This window comes from Tachyglossus aculeatus, chromosome 15 (genome assembly GCF_015852505.1).
Source record: "Tachyglossus aculeatus isolate mTacAcu1 chromosome 15, mTacAcu1.pri, whole genome shotgun sequence".
NCBI lineage: Eukaryota > Metazoa > Chordata > Mammalia > Monotremata > Tachyglossidae > Tachyglossus > Tachyglossus aculeatus.
The window spans coordinates 18,433,926-18,454,807 of NC_052080.1; the positions used below are offsets into that span (position 1 = coordinate 18,433,926).

Here is a 20,882-nt window from a genome sequence, read left to right on the forward strand (position 1 = left end):
ACACACAGTAGTCAAGTGGAGGATCTGGAATTCAAATGCCGCTCTCCTGATTCTCTGTTTTTCACTAGGTTACGCTTCCAGCAAAATACCACTGATTGACTGGGTATTTGGAGGAAAATAGACCAGGCTTGCATTAGTTTTGCGGTGTTTTCCCCCTGACTGAGTTGCCTTCAGCCAGCCTGATTTCTCTAAGGCCTGGAGCACGGTGGGCTTGGCTATCAGAGATGCTCTTTGCTCGTGCTTGAATGGGATGATGAAATCTGCAGAAACAAACTCTCCCAACTGCATCTCTCTGATCCCCGGAATTAGGACAGCGCTAACTGAATATAAAGTTGATATTTAGAGGGAGCAGTAGAAAAATGGCCCTGGAATTTAATTAGAATCCATTTCTCAGGATGTAGTTACTGCAGGAAACATCTCTCCCCGGTCAGAACTGCAGTAGAGGTTTGGATAAGCCAAGATGGGGGGACAGAGGAGGGGACGGGAGCCGTTCTTAGAGGATGGGAATAGAGCATTTTAAAAACATTATTTAATGGCATTTGTTAAGCACTTTCTGTGTGCCAGGAACTTTTACAGGCATTAGGGTAGATACAAGAAAAACAGGTTGGACATAGTCCCTGTCCCTTATTGGGGCTCTCCATCCAATAGTAATAATAATTGTGGTATTTGTTAAGCACTTACTGTGTGCCAGGCACTGTGCTAAGCTCTGGAGTGGATAAAAGCATATCGGGTTGGACGTAGTCCCTGTCCCACATGGGGCTCACAGTCTCATGCCCCATTTTACTGATGCGGGAACTGAGGCCCAGAGAAGTGAAGTGACTTGCCCAGGGTCACCCAGCAGACAAGTGGAGGAGCCAAGTTCAGAACCCATGACCTTGTGACTCACGGGCTCCTGCTCTATCCTCTGCACCCAAGTTGGAGGCGGTGGTGGGGAGATGAATCAGGGAAGGCTTCTTGGAGGCGGTGTGCTTTCAGAAGTACAACAAACATGGGGGAGCGGTGGTCTACCGGACGAAGGGGGGAAAGGCGTTCCGGCAGGAAAGGGGGAATCCTAGGATTCTGTATGCGTCAGGAGCGTCGTCTGATGGGATGGAAGATCAGAGCAGGGTTGGGAACTCCTCTAGCTTCCCATCCGGAGCCTTTAATTGGATCCTTTCCCGAAGAGCCGGTGGAAGAGGATGGCGTCTCCTCAGTTGCTGCTACGATCCTGCCGGCGGTCTGGGGGTGGAGGAGGAGGCAGCCAGGAGCCACACGATGGAAGGGCTGACTGACCGGCCTGGCCTCAGTGGCCTTCTCCATGTGGCAGAGGGAGTCAGTTTGCCAGGCCGGTTGCTCTCGGTTCCCCCTGGTGCCGCCTCCCCTTTGTGGAAAACTGGCAGCTTCTGGGCCCCGAGCCTGCCAGGGAAGTCAAAATGGGCAGCATGTGGAGGGGTGAAACCCCGCTCAGCTGGCGCTGTCGAGGCTCTGGGGAGCGATGACAGGTCGGTGGCGGGGTGCCACGGGGAGCAGATGGCACTGGGGGTGGGACGGGGTGGTGGGAGGGAATGGTTCTTGGCTCCATCCGTGGTCCCACCTCGTCCCTACCTCAGCAAGTGCAGCCAGTCTCATGGATCTGCCTTGAACCGAAGAATTGGAGCAACCGTGACGGCTCACGTGGTTTGAGCATGTTCTATGGACCACACATCGTGCTAAGCCCTGGGGTAGATGCAAGAAAACCCAATTGGACACCATCTTTGTTCCACAAGGGGCTTATAATCGAAGAGAAGCCATGTGGTTTAGTGGATCGAATGAGGGCTTTGGAGTCAGAAGGATATGGGTCCTAATTACGGCTCTGCCACGTATCTGTTGTGCGACCTTGGGCAAGTCACTTAACTTCTCTGGGCCTCAGGTCCCTCATCTGTAAAATGGGGATTAAGACTGTGAGCCTCATGTAGGACTGGGACCGTGTCCAACCTGCTTAACTTGTATCTACCCCAGCCCTTAGAACAGTGCTTTGCACGTGGTAAGTGCTTAGCAAGTGCCATAATTATGATGATGATAATTATTAAGAGGTAGCATATCCTAGTTATGGTATGTTGGTTTAAGCTTGTTCTTTGGACCATGCACTGTGCTAAACCCTGGGGCGGATCCAAGATAAGCCAATCAGGCACCATCCTTGTTCCACCAGGGGCTTCTAATCTGAGAGGTAGCGGCTGAGGTAATATCCTAGTTAGGTTGAAAAGCAGCATGACATAGTAGAATACAGGGCTGGGAGTCATAAGGTCATGGATTCTAAGCCTGGCTCTGCCACTTGTCTGCTATGTGACCTTGAGCAAGTCACTTGACTTCTCTGGGCCTCAGTTACCTCATCTGTGAAATGGGGACTGAGACTGTGAGCCCCACGTGGGTCAGGGACTGCATCCAACTCGATTTGGTTGTATCCACCCCAGCGCTTAGTACAGTGCCTGGCACAAAGTAAGTGCTTAACAAATACCATTATTATTATTGTTATTATATTGGTTTAAGTATGTTCTGTGGACTGTGCATTGTACTAAAACTGGGCTGAAGTGATCAGACTCCATCCATAAAGGGTCAAGCACTGTGCTAAGTGATAGGATAGGCACAATATATTCGGATCAGACATCATCCCCATCCCACAGACGTCTCGCAGGCTAGGATCTTAAGGTTTTAATCAACAATCCATGTAGCATCCTCTCTAGGGGGAAGAAGAAAGATAGTCTTTATCTGTCTGCTTCTCTCCATCTGTGCTTTTTCCTCTGTCATAAAAATAAAAAAAAATAAGCTACACTAAAGGAAATGCTTAATTGCACCCATCACAAATTGAAATATTCCAGAGAGCTTCCCGAGGTAGTTGCCAGAAATTAGTTTCTGTGTACAAAGCCCAAAGTCCCCCGAAACTGAGTCGTTAAGCCAAAATGAAAAGACTCTACCTGCAGAGGGGTGAGTTTTTTTAGCTGATGATTTTTAATTACTCCTCGGTGGTACCTCTGTCAGCGGAGGGAAATTAATAGTTTTTTGAAATATGGATCCCCTCTGCATATTTCACGATGCTTTGAAGAGCCAGAGCCCCATGCTGCCCTGGATTTTTGAGGCATACAGGTGGAAATGAATCATGGAGGTTCTGAAAAAACCCAAAATATTGACTAGCTGCAGATCTTTCCCAGTGCTGCCTAACTTCTGGTGGCCAGAGAAGAAACGTCTGCGGGCAGTGAACATCAGAAGCTGGAAGGCTTGTAGCACCAGGCATTTGGGAGGATATAGCGTCAAGCTGGGAAGGAGTGTGGTCTAGTGGGAGTCAGAGGACCTGGGTTCTAATTCTGCTTGTATGATATGTGACCTCAGGCAAACCACTTAACTTCTCTGGACCTAAGTTACCTCTTAGGTAAAATGGGGTGTAAGAATGTTAGTCCCATGTGGGACATAGACTGTGTCCAACTTCATAAGCCTGGATCTACTCTAGCACTTAGTACAGTGACTGGCACATAGTAAGTGCTTAACCAATACCATAAAAAAGATCAGTCAGTGGTATTTGAGTGCTTTCTGTATGCAGGGCACTGTACTAAGTGCTTGGGAGAGGACAAAAAAGAAGAGTTGGTAGACATGATCGTTGCCCGAAAAGAACTTATAGTCTAGAGGGAGTTTCAGTGATAATTGAGCATGTGGGCTTAATCCAAAACCTTACTTCTTGCTACGTTTTGCAGCGAGAGTAATCACTCACTTTTTCCTCAGTTCTGGATCTCTCTCTGAACAACTTGGGAGTAGATCAGCAGTGGGATGAAAAGCCAAAAATTCCAGGTGTCTGAGTGTGGTAGCGTGTGGAGTGACATATTTGCAGTCGGGTTCAAACAAGGCTTCGTCTTCTCGCTTTGTCCCGGCCTAGTGGAAAGAGCCCAGGGCTGGGAGTTGAGAGATCATTCAATCAGTTGTATTTATTGAGTGCTTATTGTGTGCAGAACACTGTACTAAGCACTTAGGAAAGTACATTGTAACAGACACAATCCCTGTCCTCTTCAAGATTACAGTTTAGGGGGAGTTTCAGTGGTAACTTAGGACGTGGGCTGGTCCAAAGCCTTGTTTCTTGTAGGCCTAGAATAGGAGTAATGAAGCACTTTTTTCCTCAAATGAGGAATAAGCTCATGGGACAGTGCAGTATAACAGTGAGCTTACAGGCTGAATGGGGAGACAGACATTGATATGAATAAAGAGACGTAGGTTCTAGTCTTGGCTCTGACACTTGCCTGCTAGGCGACCTTGGGAAAGTTGCTTCCCTCTCTGTACCTCAGTTTCCTCTTCGCTAAACTAGGGGTTAAATATGTGACTGTCTGGGGTGGGGAGACTGTCCAATTAATCAGTGGTACAGAGTGTTTACTCTGTGAAGAGCACTGTGCTAAGTGCTTGGGAGATTAGCCTAAATGATATAACCGATTTGGTAGGCACAATTGGGTTTTGTCTTGGGATTTTCGAGCCACTGAGTGTGTGTGTGTTTGTAATTGTCTATCAGATTATAATAACATGTTTTATAGCAGTGGAATCTGCTTTGTACACTTATTGCTCTTTTTAGAATGCCTTAGATATGTCTGCTTTCTTTGATCAGAGAATCTCTTCTTTTCTCAAAGATAGCTGCTGTGGCTTGCAACCCCTTTCTTTAAAGGACAGGCCATAATTAAGCTGTTACTAGAGAAGCTACTCATTGAGGAATTTCTCCTTAGTGATAACTTTAGTGCCATTACTGCAGCAGACTTGGCGTAGTGTAGGCGTGAAGAAGTCTGTGTATCCGTGACAGGTAAGGCAGAGGGAATTTAGCCCAAAGCTTAGTACTGTGTTCTGCTCTCAGTAAGCACCCAATAAATCCCATTGATTGCTTTGATAGGCTCTTCCAGCCCCCGTGAGGACCACAGTGGCTGACCCAAACTGGCCCAGAAGGAGAAAATTCCCTGGGGAAGGCCCCCGGGTCCTGATCTGGCCTTCGCAGTAGCCATCATAGAGGCTGGTCAACTGGAAATTGTGAGGAGATTGTGTCTCCAACCCATTAGCGATAAAGGAGAAGTTAGCCAAGGGGCAGAGCCCAGGGTCCCTGCTCCTCATTGGTGATTTTTGTCGGCCGGTCTGACGGATGCATCTTGCCTCCTGCCGCAGGTCATGCTAGCCGCTTCTTATTGGTCTCTCCTGGCCCCCGCCGTCGAGATGGCCGAGTCGTCGGGCAAGTTCGGTGCCTTCGCCTTCTTCCCCGTGGCCGTCGGCTTCACACTCGGAGCCGCTTTTGTCTACTTGGCCGACATCCTGATGCCTTTTCTGGTGAGTGGGGTCTTACGCTGAGCTGGATGGTTGGAAAGCCCTGATTTTCTTGTGGGTTGGAGTGTGGCGGGAGTAGATGGTGACTTGCGGGCCCTTGGAGTGAACTTCTCGATTAAAAGCTGGACCATCTTTGCCACTGAGAACCCAGGACCAATGCTGAGGCTGGACTAGAGTCAGGAAGCCCTCCTAGAAACAGCAGTTTGGGGGAATCCTACCCCAAAGACTACCCTGGTCAATAGGCTAGTAATTAATGCAAGTAATTCCTGGCAGACAAGGCCGAAAGTGAGGGCCCAGACAATGGAAGTAGCCTTGGGAGCATGTCTTGAGTGAGGGGTTAGAGTGAGGAAGGGGGCTCTCCAGCACTTTGACATTATTTAGCACTTACTAGAGTAGATTAAGCCCTGCTTTCCTCTTCTCCCACTCCCTTCTGCGCCTCCTTGACTCGCTCCCCTTATTCGTCACTCCTTCCCCCTCAGTCCCACAGAACTTATTAACATATCTGTAATTGTGTATATTTATATTAATGTCTGCCACCCCCTTCTAGACTGTAAGCTCGTTGTGGGCAGGGAATGTCAGTTATATTGTTATACGGCATTCTCCCAAGCACTTAGTGTACAGTGCTTTGCACACAGTAATTGCTCAGTAAATACACTTGACTGACTGTCTGACTTGACAGGCACAGGCTGAGAATATGGTGATTTGTTGTTTTTGACTGGTGGGGGCTACTACTATTAATAATAAAAAGAAAGTCGAGATGATGAGTATCAGAGTGCCTTACATATAGTAAGCACTTAAATAATCATTGGGATAGATTTAAAAAAATAATGAGGTTGGACCCAGTCCCTGTCCCAGGTGGGGCTCACAGTCCATGTAGCAGGGACAACAGGGTTTGAACCCCCCCATTTTAAAATTGAGGAAACTGAGGCATCAGAGAAGTGACTTGCCCAGCTAAACAAAACCATCCTTGTAGAGCTTGTAAGAGAAAGCCGACAAAATCTATCACAATCAGTCAATGGTATTTACCTGTCTACATATTTTATCGTCTGTCTCCCCCGTCTAGACTGTGAGCCCGTAGTTGGGTAGGGACCGTCTCTATATGTTGCCGACTTGTACTTCCCAAGAGCTTAGTACAGTGCTCTGCACACAGTAAGCGCTCAATAAGTATGATTGAATGAATGGAGTGTTTACTATGTGCAGAGCACTGTTCTAAGCACTTGGGAGAGAACAACACAACAGACTTATCGGACACGTTCCTGACCCATAATGAGTTTACTGTCTTGAAGGGGAGACGGACATTAATATGAATAAAAAAGCAATTTATAATAAAGGTATGTACATAAGTGCTGTGGGGTTGGGTGTGGGGCAGTCACTGGTATTTGTTCTTATTATTGTGGAATTTGTTAAGCACTTTGCCAGGAACTGTACTGAGTGCTGGGGTGGATACAATAAATCGGGTTAGTGCTTACTGTGTGCACAGCACTGAACTAAGCTCTTGGGAGAAGACAGCACAAAGGACTAGCTATGGGTGATTCTTGACCACAAAGAGTTTAGAGATTAGAGAAGAGAGATTTTGCGTAAGGGGTACCAGGTAGGAGAATTCTCATTCTAATGCCATTTTTATCTTCAAACCTGTGAGCTCCCTATGTAGCAGGGACCATGTTTGCTTGCAACCCTTTCTTGAAAGGACAGGCCGTAATTAAGCTATTACTAGAGAAGGTAGTCTGAGGAATTTCTTTTTAGTGATAAGGCTAGTGGCATTACTTCAGCAGACACGGTGTAGTATGGGCGTGAAGATGTCTGTGTATCCATGACAGGTAAGGCAGAGGGAAGTGAGCCCAAGCTTAGTACTGTGTTCTGCTCTCATTAAGCACTCAATAAATTCCATTAATTGCTAATGCGGTCCAGTGCTTACTTAGCACATCACTTGGCAATCAATCAGTGGTGTTTATTGAGTGCTTGCAGTGTGCAGAGCACTGTACTACATGCTTGGGAGAATCCAAGGCAATAGAGTTCATTCATTCAATCATATTTATTGAGCACTTACTGTGTGCAGAGCACTGTATTAAGCACTTAGAAAGTACAATTTGGCAACAGTCCCTACCCAATAATGTGTAGACTAATTTCTTGCTCATTGTGAGCTTACATTCTAGAGACTGTCATTCAGTCAGTCATACTTATTGAGTGCTTACTATGAGCAGAATATTGTACTAAGCACTAGGGAAAGTACAACACAACAATAAACAGATACATTTTCTGCCCACCATGAGCTTACAGTCTAGATTGGATAGCACCCTCACTTAATATTCTCCCACTCCCTTCTACATCACCTTGATATGCTCTCTTTACTCACCCCAGCCTTCCAGCACTCAGGTACATATCCAGAATTTATGTATTTATAGTAATCTCTGTCTCCCCCTTTTGACTGTTAGCTCTCTGAGGTCAGGGGACGTGTCTCCTAACCCTGTTGTACTGGACTCTACCAAGCGCTTAGTACAGTTCTCTGCACACAGTAAGTGCTCAATAAATAGTAACGATAGATTGAAACGCTTAACAAATATCACTTTTACTGTCACGGATGATGGTGTATGGCTTCCTTCAAGCCGAGGGAGCGGGTGGCAGTGACTTCTTTTGGATCGAGTCGGTGAGATGATTTGAGTGGGGCGTGTGTTGGGTACTGAAGCATTCCCCTTCTCTTTCCACCAAAGGCTTTTAAACCAATCTGCCATAGGGTCACGTCTCCCATTTCTCAATCAAGAGGCAGCTAGTATCTCTTCTCATCCTCCTGTCCACCCTGCCCTGCATAAAATGATTCCTTTCTGTCCAATTCCACTCTGCCCTTTGGTCTGTCATTCTCTGCCATGCCTCTCTCCCCACCTCCCCTCCAAAAATCAGAGGCGAAATCCAGCCTCTTGCAGAAATCCCCCTCTCTGAGATAATCCCAGAGTCATTATCCACTGATCTGAGAGGACCCTAGGGTTTGTTTGATCAGCTGTTTGGAGGTGGTGGTTTTCAGCAGGCAGTGTCAACAGTCACCACCCCATCTGCCTTGGGCAGCTGCAGGGATTTTCTCCATTTTTTTTTAATGGTATTTGTTAAGCGCATACTGTGTGCTGGGCACTGGACTGAGGTGATCAGGTTGGACACAGTCCATCCCCGTTTGTTCTCCCACCCATTCTGCATGTCGGAAACCAGGATTGCATGGAGGGCTTCCATTGCTTGAGTTCACTTTTCTTTTCTCTTACTGACATTTAAGTGCTTACCCTGTGGCGGGCATTGTACTGAGCACCGGAAAAGTTACAAAGATATAAGCTTATCAGGTTGGACACAGCCCCTGTCTCACGTGGGGCTTGGAGTCTTAATCCCCGTTTAACGGAAGTGGTAACTGAGACATAGAGAAGTGAAGTGACTTGCCTAAGGTCGCCCAGCAGACAAGTGGCGGAGCCAGAATTAGAACCCAGGTCCCAGGGTTCTTTCCACTAGGCCACACTGCTTGGGGTGCTTTATGACCAGAGACCCCCTACCTATGTGAAATTCCTTGACCAGACAAGAGTTCCTCCCCAACTGTGAGTCTGACTTGGGAAACAGATTGGATTTGCTATTAATAATAGTAGGGAAAGACCCTGCTGTACATATGACATATGGATTTTCCTCAGTAGTAGTAGCAACAGCACTTACTGAGTAGCACTCGGTGTGGTGCACTGTACTAGGCTTTTGGGAAGTCCAGAAAGAAGCAGCATGGCCTATTGGGTAGTGTGGGCTCAGGAGTCAGAAGGACCTGGGTTCTAATCCTGGATTGGCCACCTGTCTGCACTGTGACCTTGGGCAAGTCACTTCAGGCCTGTGGTCCTTAGTTCTCTCATCTGTAAAATGGTGAGTAGGGCAGCGGGCCCGTTGTGGGACATGGATTGGGTCCAACCTGATTAACTTGTGTCTATCCCAGTACTTAAAACAGTGCTTGGCACATGGCACTTGAAAAATGCCATACCCCCACCCCCCACCAAAAAAAAAAATGACATGGTACGGTTTGTTCAAACAAAGGGAATGAACATTATTAAAATATTGACAACTAGAGTGACCAGAGAATTGAGTACGTACTGGAAGAAGAAGGCTACGGGAGGTGTAAATATATTCATAAATGCCAGGGTTGGCTGGAGGGATGATGTCTCAAGATTCCTGGAGATGAATCTGGGAAGACCGCCTGGAGGTGGTGGTGTTTGAGGAGGGATTTGAGTGAGGGGAGAGTTGCAGTCTGTGTCGGGAGACAGCTGCTGGACCATAGATGCACCCTCTGACTGGCTTAATGGATAGACCATAGGCCTGGGGGACAGAAGGTCATGGGTTCTATTCCCGGCTCCACTACATGCCTGTTGTGTGACCTTGGTCAGGTCACTTTGCTTCTTTGTGCCTCAGTTAACTCATCTGTAAAATGGTGATTGAGGCTGTGAGCCCCACGTGGGACAGGGACTGTGTCTATCCCGATGTGCTTGAATCCACCCCAGTGCTTAGTATAGTGCCTGGCACACAGTAAACATTTAGCAAATCACACAGTTATTATTGCTAAACTCGCCCTCCCTATCCACCTTCCCAGACCCAAACCTTTGCTTGAGTAAAATTAATCATAAGAAGCCTCCAGGACAGCGATTGATGATAGTTTATCTTCCCCAGCACTACACTACACTACTACAGTGACAGGCACCTAGTGAACACTTAACAACCCCACCGCCCCCCCAACACACAGAGTGCTTACGGGTAGAACAGACATCCTTCCTGCAGATGACGGGAACAGAGACGTTAAAAGCCAAACCGGTTGTTAAACTTAATTTAATTTTCTCCCTTTCTGAGCCAAAGCAAAATCTTGCTTGTGCAAAACGCTTGGCTTGTAATTGTCTGTCAGGTTGAAGGCACTGAGCCTTTGTTCGGTTCAGATGCATTGAATCCCTTCTCCCAGTGGGTTATTTATTTTCCAGCTGAAATTTGGGAACAATGCAGAGAAGGACTGTGGTGAAATCTTTCACGGGAAAGGGGATGACAAGGGAATACACCAAGAGACACTTCCGAATGGTGGCTTGATGGGAGGGGGAGGAAAAAAGGAGAATTGTGAATCATTCCTCCTTCCTGGGGAGTGTTTTTTTTTTTTAATGGTATTTAAGTACTTTACTATGTACTGTTCAATCGTATTTATTGAGCGCTTACTGTGTACAGAGCTGTACTACTGTACTTACTGTATCAGGCACTGTACTAATCACCGGAGTAGGCACCAGTTAATTAGGTTGGTCCTGTCCCACGTGGGGCTCACAGTCTCAATCCCCATTTTACAGATGAGGGAACTGAGGCACACAGAAGTTAAGCGACTTGCTTCAGATCACCTGGCAGACTAAAGGGAGAGCCAGGACTAGAACACAGATCCTTCTGACTCCGAAGTCTGTGCCACTAGACCACGCTGCTTTTTCTGTGTCACAGCCTTTAGCCCCTCTTGTCTTTTTTGACAGCTGGACCTCTACTAGTGACTTTGTGTTTTTTTTGTTTTTGCTGGCTGGAGAAGGAGTGTGGCCTAGTGGCAAGAGCACAAACCTGAGAGTTAGGCGACCTGGGTTCTAGGTTGGACTCTAATACTTTCATTCATTCATTCAGTCATATTTATTGAGCGCTTACTGTGTGCAGATCACTATACTAAGCGCTTGGGAAGTACAAGTCTGCAACATATAGAGACGGCCCCTACCCAACAACGGGCTCACAGTCTAGAAAGGGGGGACAGACAACAAAACAAAACATGTGGACAGGTGTCAAGTCATCAAAATAAATAGCAATAAAGCTAGATGCACATCATTAACAAAGTAAATAGAATAGTCAATATGGATTAGTAAAATAGAGTAATAAATCTGTACAAACATATATACAGGTGCTGTGGCAGGGGGAGGAGGTAGGGCAGAGGGGATGGGGAGGAGGAGAGGAAGAAGGGGGCTCAGTCTGGGAAGGCCTCCTGGAGGAGGTGAGCTCTCAGTAGGGCTTAGAAGGGAGGAAGAGAGCCAGCTTGGAGGATGTGTGGAGGGAGGGCATTCCAGGCCAGGGGGAGGATGTGGGCTGGGGGTTGACGGCGGGACAGGCGAGAACGAGGTACGGTGAGGAGATTAGCGGCAGAGGAGCGGAGGGTGCGGGCTGGGCTGGAGAAGGAGAGAAGGGAGGTGAGGTAGGAGGGGGCAAGGTGATGGACAGCCTTGAAGCTGAGAGTGAGGAGTATTTTCTTGATGCATAGGTTGACTGGCAGCCACTGGAGATTTTTGAGGAGGGGAGTAACATGTCCAGAGCATTTCTGTACAAAGGTGATCTGGGCAGCAGCGTGAAGTATAGACTGAAGTGGGGAGAGACAGGAGGATGGGAGATCAGAGAGGAGGCTGATGCAGTAATTCAGTCGGGATAGGATGAGAGATTGAACCAGATTGAACCATTACTTGTCTGCCGTGAGGCCTTGGGCAAGTCTCGTAACTTCTCTGGGCCTCAGTTTCCTCATATGTCAAACAGGGATAGAACACTTGTGCTCCCTCCACGGACTTTGAGTTCATTATGGGACCTACTGTGACCAATTTGATGATCCCATATCTACCTCAGTGCTAAGCTTAGTGCTTGCGACATAATAAGCACTTAACAAATCTTGTTATTGTTATCTGACCTTTGGGGACAGATGGAAAGGGGAGGAAGCGGCGGAATTTTGATTTTTTGAGTTCGGGCTGTGCGGCCTCGATCACGCCGTTAACTTGAAAGGAAAATTGAGTGGGAAGTTGGTGGTTTATTGATATTCAGCGTTGTCCCTCCCCCCCCCGCCACCTTCTAGGGACAGCTCAGCGAACAATTCTGGCTCACTCCACCCATTGCAGTGAGGAAAAATCTGGCCTCTCATCTGTTGGATTTTCTCCCTCCGAGCACCAGCTGCTCTGAAACTCTGTCCATTCTGCCTTAGCGTGTTGCCTTTTAAACTGATTTAGTTGTGAACTGAAGGTCCCCTTGCACTTCTGATATCATTTAGATAAGTGGCAAACCGTAGGCCCTGGGAGAAATGCTTCAGTGAGAAATGGATCGGAAGAGGTTCCATGCAGCCACCAAGAACAATTGGTTTTCAGCCTTAGCTGGCTGTGGGCGGGGAGGTTTAAGCTTTGTAGGGCTTTGCCGGGGGGAGATGATGATGATTCTGTCATCCATTTGTGTGTGTGCATCTTCTCAAAAATTAGAGAGCGGAAAAGTTTCTCCTCCCCCCGCCCCGTCTCTGGTGACAGGGAGGAGCTGGAGATAGGTTTGGTTTTACTCAGTGAATTTTTTTTTGTTTGTTTTGATTTTTAAACCCGTGCTTAAAATTAGAAGCCACATTCTAAGAATGGGATGGATCTTTTGTGACTTGTAACTAAGCTGGTGAAGTTGTCACTCTCAAACTTATTGCCCCCTCTAGACTAAGCTCGTTGTGGGCAGGGAATATCTGTTATATTTTACTCTTCCAAGTGCTTAGTACAGTGCTTTGCATATAGTAAGCACTCAATAAATATGAATGAATCTTCATATATTATCAATTATTCATATTAATGTCTCCCCCCCCAAATCCTGGCTCTGCCACTGTCAGCTGTGTGACTTTGGGCAAGCCACTTCTCTGGGCCTCAGTTCCCTCATCTGTAAAATGGGGATTAAGATTGTGAGCCCCACGTGGGACAACCTGATTACCTTGTATCCCCCCCAGTACTTAGAACAGTGCTTGGCACATAGTAAGTGCCTAACAAATACCATTATTATTATTAGCTGTTTGCTAATTTTGTCGTACTCTCCCGAGCCCTTAGTACAGTGCTCTGCACATAAGAAGCACTCAATAAATATGATTTGCTCCATAGCACTTATGTGCATACCTTTAAATTACATAGTTAAATAACTTATATGCATGTATTCATATTCTCTATATTCATATTCTAAGTTGTCACACTTATTACATATTTATGTTAATGTCTGTCTTCCCCTTTTCACTGTAAGCTTGAATTGGGCAGAAACATGTCTACCAACTCTGTTATTCTCTCCCAAGCACTTAGTACAGTGCTCTGCACATAGTAAGTGTTCAATAATTACCATTGATTGATGTGGGATATGGACTGTGTCCAACCTGTTTAGCTTGTATCCACCCCAGCACTTCGTACAGTGCCTGGAACATAATGCTTAACAAATGCCATTTTAAAAAAATGCTACATTTCAGCTGAATCAATCAATTGTATTTGAGTGCTTACTATTCATTGTCGTATTTATTGAGCACTTACTATGTGCAGAGCACTGTACTGAGTGCTTGGCGGAGAATAATATAACAAAATTGGTAGATGTATTCCCTGCCCATAACGAGCTTATAGTCTAGCAGGGGAGACAGACATTAATATAAGTAAAGCATAATATCTATTTTAAAGATATGTACCTAAGTGCTGAGGGCTTGGGGATAGAGCGGCTATCCAGTGTCCAAAGGTGACAGATGGAGGTGCAGAGACACGGCAGAAGGGAGGGCGAACTGGTGTTTCTGAGGAAAGGAGTCACTCGGAGCAAAAACTCCAGAAGGGACAAGAGACAGGGGAAGCAATAGGGAAAAAAGTACCGGGCACTTTAGTCCTCAAAAGTGACCACACATCAAAGGACATCCTTTTGTGTGCATTCTGGGGCTGGGATTGTGAGTCTTTCATTGGCCTTACTAGTGTGCATCTCTTTTTCTCTCTGTCTCCTTCTCTCTCTTTCTTTCTCTCATTCTCTCTCTCTCATTCTCTCTCTCTCTCTCTCTCTCTCTTTCTCTCTTTCTCTTTTCTCTCTTTCCATCTCTCTCTCCTTCTTTCACTTTCACTCTTTCTCACTCTCCCTCTGTCTCCTCTCGCTGTCTTTCTCTTTTTCTTTCTCTTTCATTCTCTTTCTTTCTCATTCTCCTTTCTTTCTCCTTCTTTCTTTTTCTTTCTCTGTCTCCTCTTTGTCTTCCTCCTTCTCTTTCTCTTTCTCATTCTCTCTTTCTCTTTCTCTCTCCTTTCTTTCTGCTTCTTTCTCACTCTCTTTTCTCTCTTTCTGTCTCTATTTTTCTTTCTCTGTCTCCTTTCTCGTGCATTCTTTCTCCCTCTCCCCGTCTCTTCTCTCTTTCTCTGTCCCTTTCTCTCTCTCAGTCTCTCTTTTTCTCCTTTCTCCTTCTTTCTTTCTTTCTCTCTCTTTCTCTTTCTCTGTATCCCTCTGTCTCCTCTCTTTCTCTGTCTTCCTCTTCCTCTCCCTCTCATTCTCTCTCTTTCTCTCTCTTTCTCTCTCTCTTTCTCCTTCTTTCTCTCTCTCTTTCGCCTTCTTTCTCTCTCTCTCCTTTCTCTCTCTGTCTCTCTTTTTATCTCTTTCTCTGTCTCTCACTGTCTCTTTTGCTGTCTGTCTTCCACTGTCTCTTTCACTCTTTCTCTCTGTCTGTCTCTCGCTCTCTGTCTGTTTCTGTCTCTCTCTCCTCCCTCCCTCCCTCCCTCTGTTAGACACACAAACACAGCCACATTTGGATGAAATTCACCCTCATCATCTTCAAATACAGATAATATTTGTGACAGGCTTCATCAGCTAGAGAAGAGGTTGAGGTTTTTGCTAAATGCAGAGAGGAAACTTAGCATGTTTGAGCTATCTTTCCTCTATTAATCATTCAGTCACCCAGGCACTTTTTGTGTACAGGGTGTTGTATTAAGCATTTGGAAGCATTTGAGTTAGTGTACATGATCCCTGCCCTCAAGATGCTTGAGAAGCAGCGTGGCCTAGGGGAAAGACAGTCAGGTCTTGGAGTCATAAGGACCTGGGTTCTAATCCAAGATCCATCACTTGTCTGCTGTGTGACTCTGGGCAGGTCACTTAACTTTTCATTCAATCATATTTATTGAGCACTTACTGTGTGCGGAGCACTTGGGAAGTACAAATGGGCAACATATAGAGATTGATATAGATTGATTGATATAGAGATGATCCCTACCAAACAGGCCCACAGTCTAGAAGACCAGCTCACAGTCTAGAAGATTAACTTCTCTGTCCCTCAGTTGCATTGTATGTAAAATGGGGTGCAAGATTGTGAGCCCCGTGTGGGGCATGGACTGTGTCCAACCTGATTATTTTGTATCCACCCCAGTGCTTAGTACAGTGCTTGGCACATAGTAAGTATTTAACAAATACCATTAAAAAAAAGAAGCTTATAATCTAGTGGGAAAGACATTAAGATAAATTAAGCACTTCATACTGTGCCTGGTACATAATAAGTGTTTAACAAAGACCACTGGGGGAAAAAAAGGACAGTCTGGCAGGAGAGATATGAAGATAAATTAAGAACTTAGTATAGTGCTCTCTGCATAGTTAGTGCTCAATAAATATCATTGATTGGTAAATTACAGCTAGGGGAAATAACCAAGATAAGGCTATGGGCATGATCTAGTGCAGTAATTTCCTAAATGATCGGTGGATACAGATTTAAGCTTCCTCATCTCTTCAGCAGAGATGAAAACTGTGAGCCCCACATGGGACAGGGACTGTGTCCAACCTAATTATCTTGTATCTACCCCAGCAATTAGCACAGTGCCTGGCACGTAGTAAGCACTTACTAAATACCATTTTAAAAATGTGCATGGGAAAGGCAGGAGGGAGGAAAAGTAGGAGTGGGAGATGGGATTGTAGTAGGATTTTTGAAGTTGGGGAGAGTGGTGGTCTGTCAGATAGGAAGGGGGAGGGAGCTGCAGGGAGGATGTGAGCAAAGGGGTCAGTGGTGAGAGAAGAGCATGGGGCACAGTGAGTATGTTGGTGTTAGAGCAGTCAGTAGGGACTGTGTCTATATGTTGCCAACTTGTACTTCCCAAGCGCTTAGTACAGTGCTCTGCACACAGTAAGCGCTCAATAAATACGATTGATGATGATGAGGCGTGTGGGCTGGGGTATAGTGGCTGAGAAGCAATGTTAGGTGAGGAGAGAGAAAGCTGATTGAGCTCCCTAAAGCAGAGGGTGAGCAGTATTCCTCAACTGGTAATAATAATAAAATGAATTATTATTTAAGCGCTTACTATGTGTCAGACACTGTACTAAGCACTGGGGGGGATACAGACAAATCATGTTGGACACAGTCCCTGCCCCATGTGGGGCTCACAGTTTCATCCCTACTGAACAGACGAGGAAACTTGAATCTGTATCAAGTGGGGCGCTCAGTCTCAATCCCCATTTTACAGATGAGGTAACGGAGGCACAGTGAAGTGACCTGCCCAAGGTTGTGGTATCTGCTAAGGGCCTACTGTGTGCCAAGCACTGTACTAAGGGCTGGGGTGGATACAAGGAAATTGGGTTGGAAACAGTCCCTGTCCCACACGGGGCTCACAGTCTTATCCCCATTTTACAGATGAGGGAACTGAGTCATAGAGAAGTGAAGCGTCTTGCCCAAGGTCATCCAGCAGGCAAGTGGCAGAGCCGGGTTTAGAATCCAGGTTCTCCGGGCTCCCGGGCTCGTGCTCTATCCACTAGGCCAGGCCAGATTCAGTAGGCTCACTGTGGGAAGTGAACACGCCTACCAACTCTCTCCCGAGTGCTTAGTCCAGTGCTCTGCACACAGGATGCCCTCAATCAATACCATTGATTGACTGATAATGCTCTTATTCCAGCCGCCTCCACTCGCAGCCGGCTCTTATTTGGTTTCCTCCCCCGCTCCCAGGGAGGAACAGTGAGTTTCCTCCAATAAGTCAGTATTCCCCACGGCAGAAGAGCGTCACTCCCGGGCTGCTCCTCGGAGAAAACCGGGGACAGAACATTTGTCGGGGGTGGGGTGGGGGATGGCCTTTGAGCCTCCCAGAACGGCAGATGGTGTGAGTGTCTTGGGCTTTCCGGCTTGTGGGCAGACTCATTGTCCTTTTCGGGGTGGGCCTCCGAAGCCGCCCTGGAAGCGTGCGATTATCCACTGGGGCTGGATCGTCTGCAGCCAGAGAGGCCTCTGGGCCAGGTGGCCACCAGCAGCAGTAGCACAGAAGCCCGACCTCTCTCATCGGTCTTCTGAATATTTATGAGCCTAACCGTATCGTCGGTTTCTGTCAGAAGGTCATAGACCACTGGCCCTCCCCTGAGGGATGATCAGGCGTCACCCAGCGAACCCTGGACCCCCGTCAGCGATGGATCCCATTAGCCCCTGGCGAAGTCCGTGTCCCTGAGGCTGTGTCCGTTTATGGCTCGCAGGGAAGCTGAAGTCCCTGACAAAAGGAAGTCTAGCCGCTGTGGAATTGTGACTGAAAAGACGGTCGTGTGAGGAGAGGTGCCTTCTGCGTGGGGCTCACAGGCTTAATACCCTGTTTTACGGATGAGGAAACTGAGGCACAGAGGAAGGGAAGTGACTTGCCCAAGGTCACCCACCAGATAAGTGGTGAAGCAGGATTGAGAAACCAGTTCCTTCTGACTTCCAGGCCTATGCTCTATCTACTATGCCGCCCTCCTTCTCCGAACACTTATTGAGCGTTTCCTATGTGCAGGCCACTGTACTAAGTGTCTGGAAGAGTTTCCATTACTTTTACCTCCCAGCGACCCTTCCCTTATCACTCTGTAGCATGTATTGAGCACTGACTTAGTCAATCAGTGGTATTCATTGAGCGCTTACTATGTGCCGGGCACTGTACTAAGCGCTTGGGAGAGGACAGTACAACAGAATTAGCGGACATGCTCCCTGCCCATAATGAGTTTACAGTCTAGAGGGCTTCCACAGCTTTTGGGAAAACACAATGGAAATAAAAAATCTGATCCTTTCTCTTGAGATATGCAGCTCCTTGTTTTAGCCCTGTTCTCTGCAGCTTCAGTTGTATTGCACATTCCTAAGCGCTTAGTACAGTGCTCTGCATGCAGTATGCTCTTCATAGATATCATTGATTTAGTGTTATCAGTCCGTGTCACCTGCGCTGTTGGATCTGTGAACACTTCCCTGCCACCAGCTGCACAGCATTCATGTGTATATACATATATGTAATATATACATTATATATTATAATGTATTATAATTATATGTAATTATAATTATATATTAACATTATATATATTATTTATATCAATGTCTGCCTCTCTAGGCTGTAAGCTCACTGTGGGCAAAGAACGCATCTGTCATATTGTTTTATTGTTCTCTCCCTAGCCATTAGTACAGTGCTTCACTGTAAGCGCTCAATAAATACTGAAAGACCTTGTAATTCTCCACCAAAATGTGTCAGGCCCATTTGACGAAGAGTGTGAGGAGGGTTGGTGGCTTTAATTCCACAGCATTTTTATTTCTCAGTTCAACCTGATATTTATCTGCCCTCAGGACTGATGTTCATGAAGCACATCAGAGCTACCTCTTGTGGAAATAAAAATCTTCTTATCAGACATCGTGAAGTACTTCCTGGTGAAGTGAGCCCAGCGAGAGTATAGTGAGTAGGAAACTTAAGTGCTGGCGTTTCTTCGTCAGTCTCGAAGTTCATGGCTCCAATATTCTGATTCTGACAGTGGCTACAGGTGGCTTGAAGAAGGAGTGTGGTGGTTGCTTAACTTGAGCCCCTCCCAAAGGAAGCCCGTCCTCCCTCATTTTTATCTTCTAATATTTATCCAGCTTTTTGTGTGTAGCAGAACCTTCTGGGAAGTAGCACGGCTTCGTAGAAAGCACCTGGTTCTGGGAGTCAGAGGACCTGGGTTCTAAACCCTGATCCACCACTTGCCTGCTGTGCGACGTTGGGCAAGCCACTTAATTTCTCCGTGCCCGTTTCTTTATCTGTGAAATGATGACTAAGATTGTGAGCCCCACGTGGGACTACCTGATTAACTTGTATCTACCACAGTGCTTAGTACGGTGCCTGGCACATAGTAAAGAACTTACCAAATAACATTGTATATATTTAAAAAATCACTTGACTTCTAAGGGCCTCAATTTTCTCATCTGTCAAATGGTAGTAAGATATCTGTTCTCTTTCCACTTTAGACTATAAGCCCATTCTGGGGCAGGGACTGTGTCCAACTTTATTATCTTGGGTCTATCCCAGTGCTTAGTAAAGTGCTTAGCACTTAACAAATATCCCAGTTGGAATTTCCTTCAATCCAAGCATTATTCACGCAATTATTATCATCTTTAAGCACTTGGGAGAGTTATGTTTGGGCTCCTTTATAAGAGTCACTTTCACAGTTACACAGTTCTCTCCTGTAACTGGATTGTGTGTTTGTGGAACCCCATGTTTAGGGAAGCACCATTAATTGTCACCCTATGTCCAGCCCCATGTACTCACACACGGACGTATTTTCAGACACCACGTCAGCCTCTATTCAGAGTGTGTGTTTTCTTGGAAGAAGGTTCCCTAATTTATTGTCTCATTCGCTTCAAAGTGTGCAGAGAAAATGCGCTGTCTGGCAAAAGTGAGCATGTGTCATCCACACGAATGGTATCATTAATGATGACAATAACAATACCATCCCTCTTGGTCATACAGCTTCAGTACGCGATAAATCACCCTCACCTCTATAACCTCGTTATTTTGATAATGCAATTGGTATTCCTGTAAGTTAAGCAGCGCAAATGTGATTATCCCCATTTCACATAGGAGGACATCAAGGCCCAGAGACAGGCTAATGGAGGATCGATTGGTCTCGTGGGGCTCTGGCTTTGAGTTTCCGGTGAACTTCCAAGCAAAGCTGCTTTGTTTCAAGTCATAATGGAAATCCCCCCCACCTTTTTTTTAATATTTGTTAAGCTCTTATGTGTCAAGCACTGTTCCAAGCGCTGGGGTAGACACCAGTTTATCAATTTGGACACTGGGACACTTTTCTGTGCCTCAGAGCCCTCAACTGTAAAATGGGAATTCAGTCCTTCTCCCTCCTACTTAGACTGTGAGCCCCATATGGGACAGGGACTGTATCTGATCTGATGAATGTCTATCTACCCCAGAGCTTAGAAGGGTGCTTGACAAATACCACAGAAAAAGAGGACTCCCCTCCCTCTCTCTTTGAAGAATCTGGAGCTGTTGCTCCTCACCCGTAGGTTATTAAGGCTACCTTCCAGAGTCTCTTGTGCCAGCTGGCCACTGAGGGAATCTACTTAGGGTTTTAATTAGCAGGCCCTTGAGTACAAGGCCCAGGGCGTGCACTCACAATTGGCTGCTTCACTGAGGAGAAAGTGGGTGGCTGTTGGCACCGGAGGAAGGAGAATAATAATAATAATAATAATGGATTTATTAAGCGCTTACTATGTGCAAAGCACTGTTCTAAGCGCTGGGGAGGTTACAAGGGGATCAGATTGTCCACGGGGGGCTCACAGTCTTAATCCCCATTTTTTTACAGATGAGGTAACTGAGGCACAGAAAAGTTAACTGACTTGCCCAAAGTCACACAGCTGACAATTGGCAGAGCTGGGATTTGAACCCGTGACCTCTGACTCCAAAGCCCGTGTTCTTTCCACTGAGCCACGCTACTCTCCCAAACTCTTAGTACAGTACTCTACACACAGTAAACGCTCAAGAAATATGATGGATTGAATGATTGGTAGGAAGAAGCTTATATGTTTATTCCAGCACCTCATTTGAACTCTCTTCCCTGCTCACAATGGCAGAAGTAAAAATTTG

General features: G+C 46.3%; 1 protein-coding gene across 3 annotated transcripts in view; it reads left to right on the top strand.

Annotated features, from left to right (window-relative positions):
• SLC39A11 (solute carrier family 39 member 11) overlaps positions 1-20,882 on the top strand; it is a 296,134-nt gene that overhangs the window by 62,577 nt on the left and 212,675 nt on the right. For all 3 annotated transcript variants that reach the window (XM_038757085.1, XM_038757084.1, XM_038757083.1), the window contains one exon: positions 5,137-5,295. In XM_038757085.1, coding sequence (XP_038613013.1) covers positions 5,137-5,295 — 159 coding nt within the window. The remainder of the gene's footprint in view (positions 1-5,136; positions 5,296-20,882) is intronic.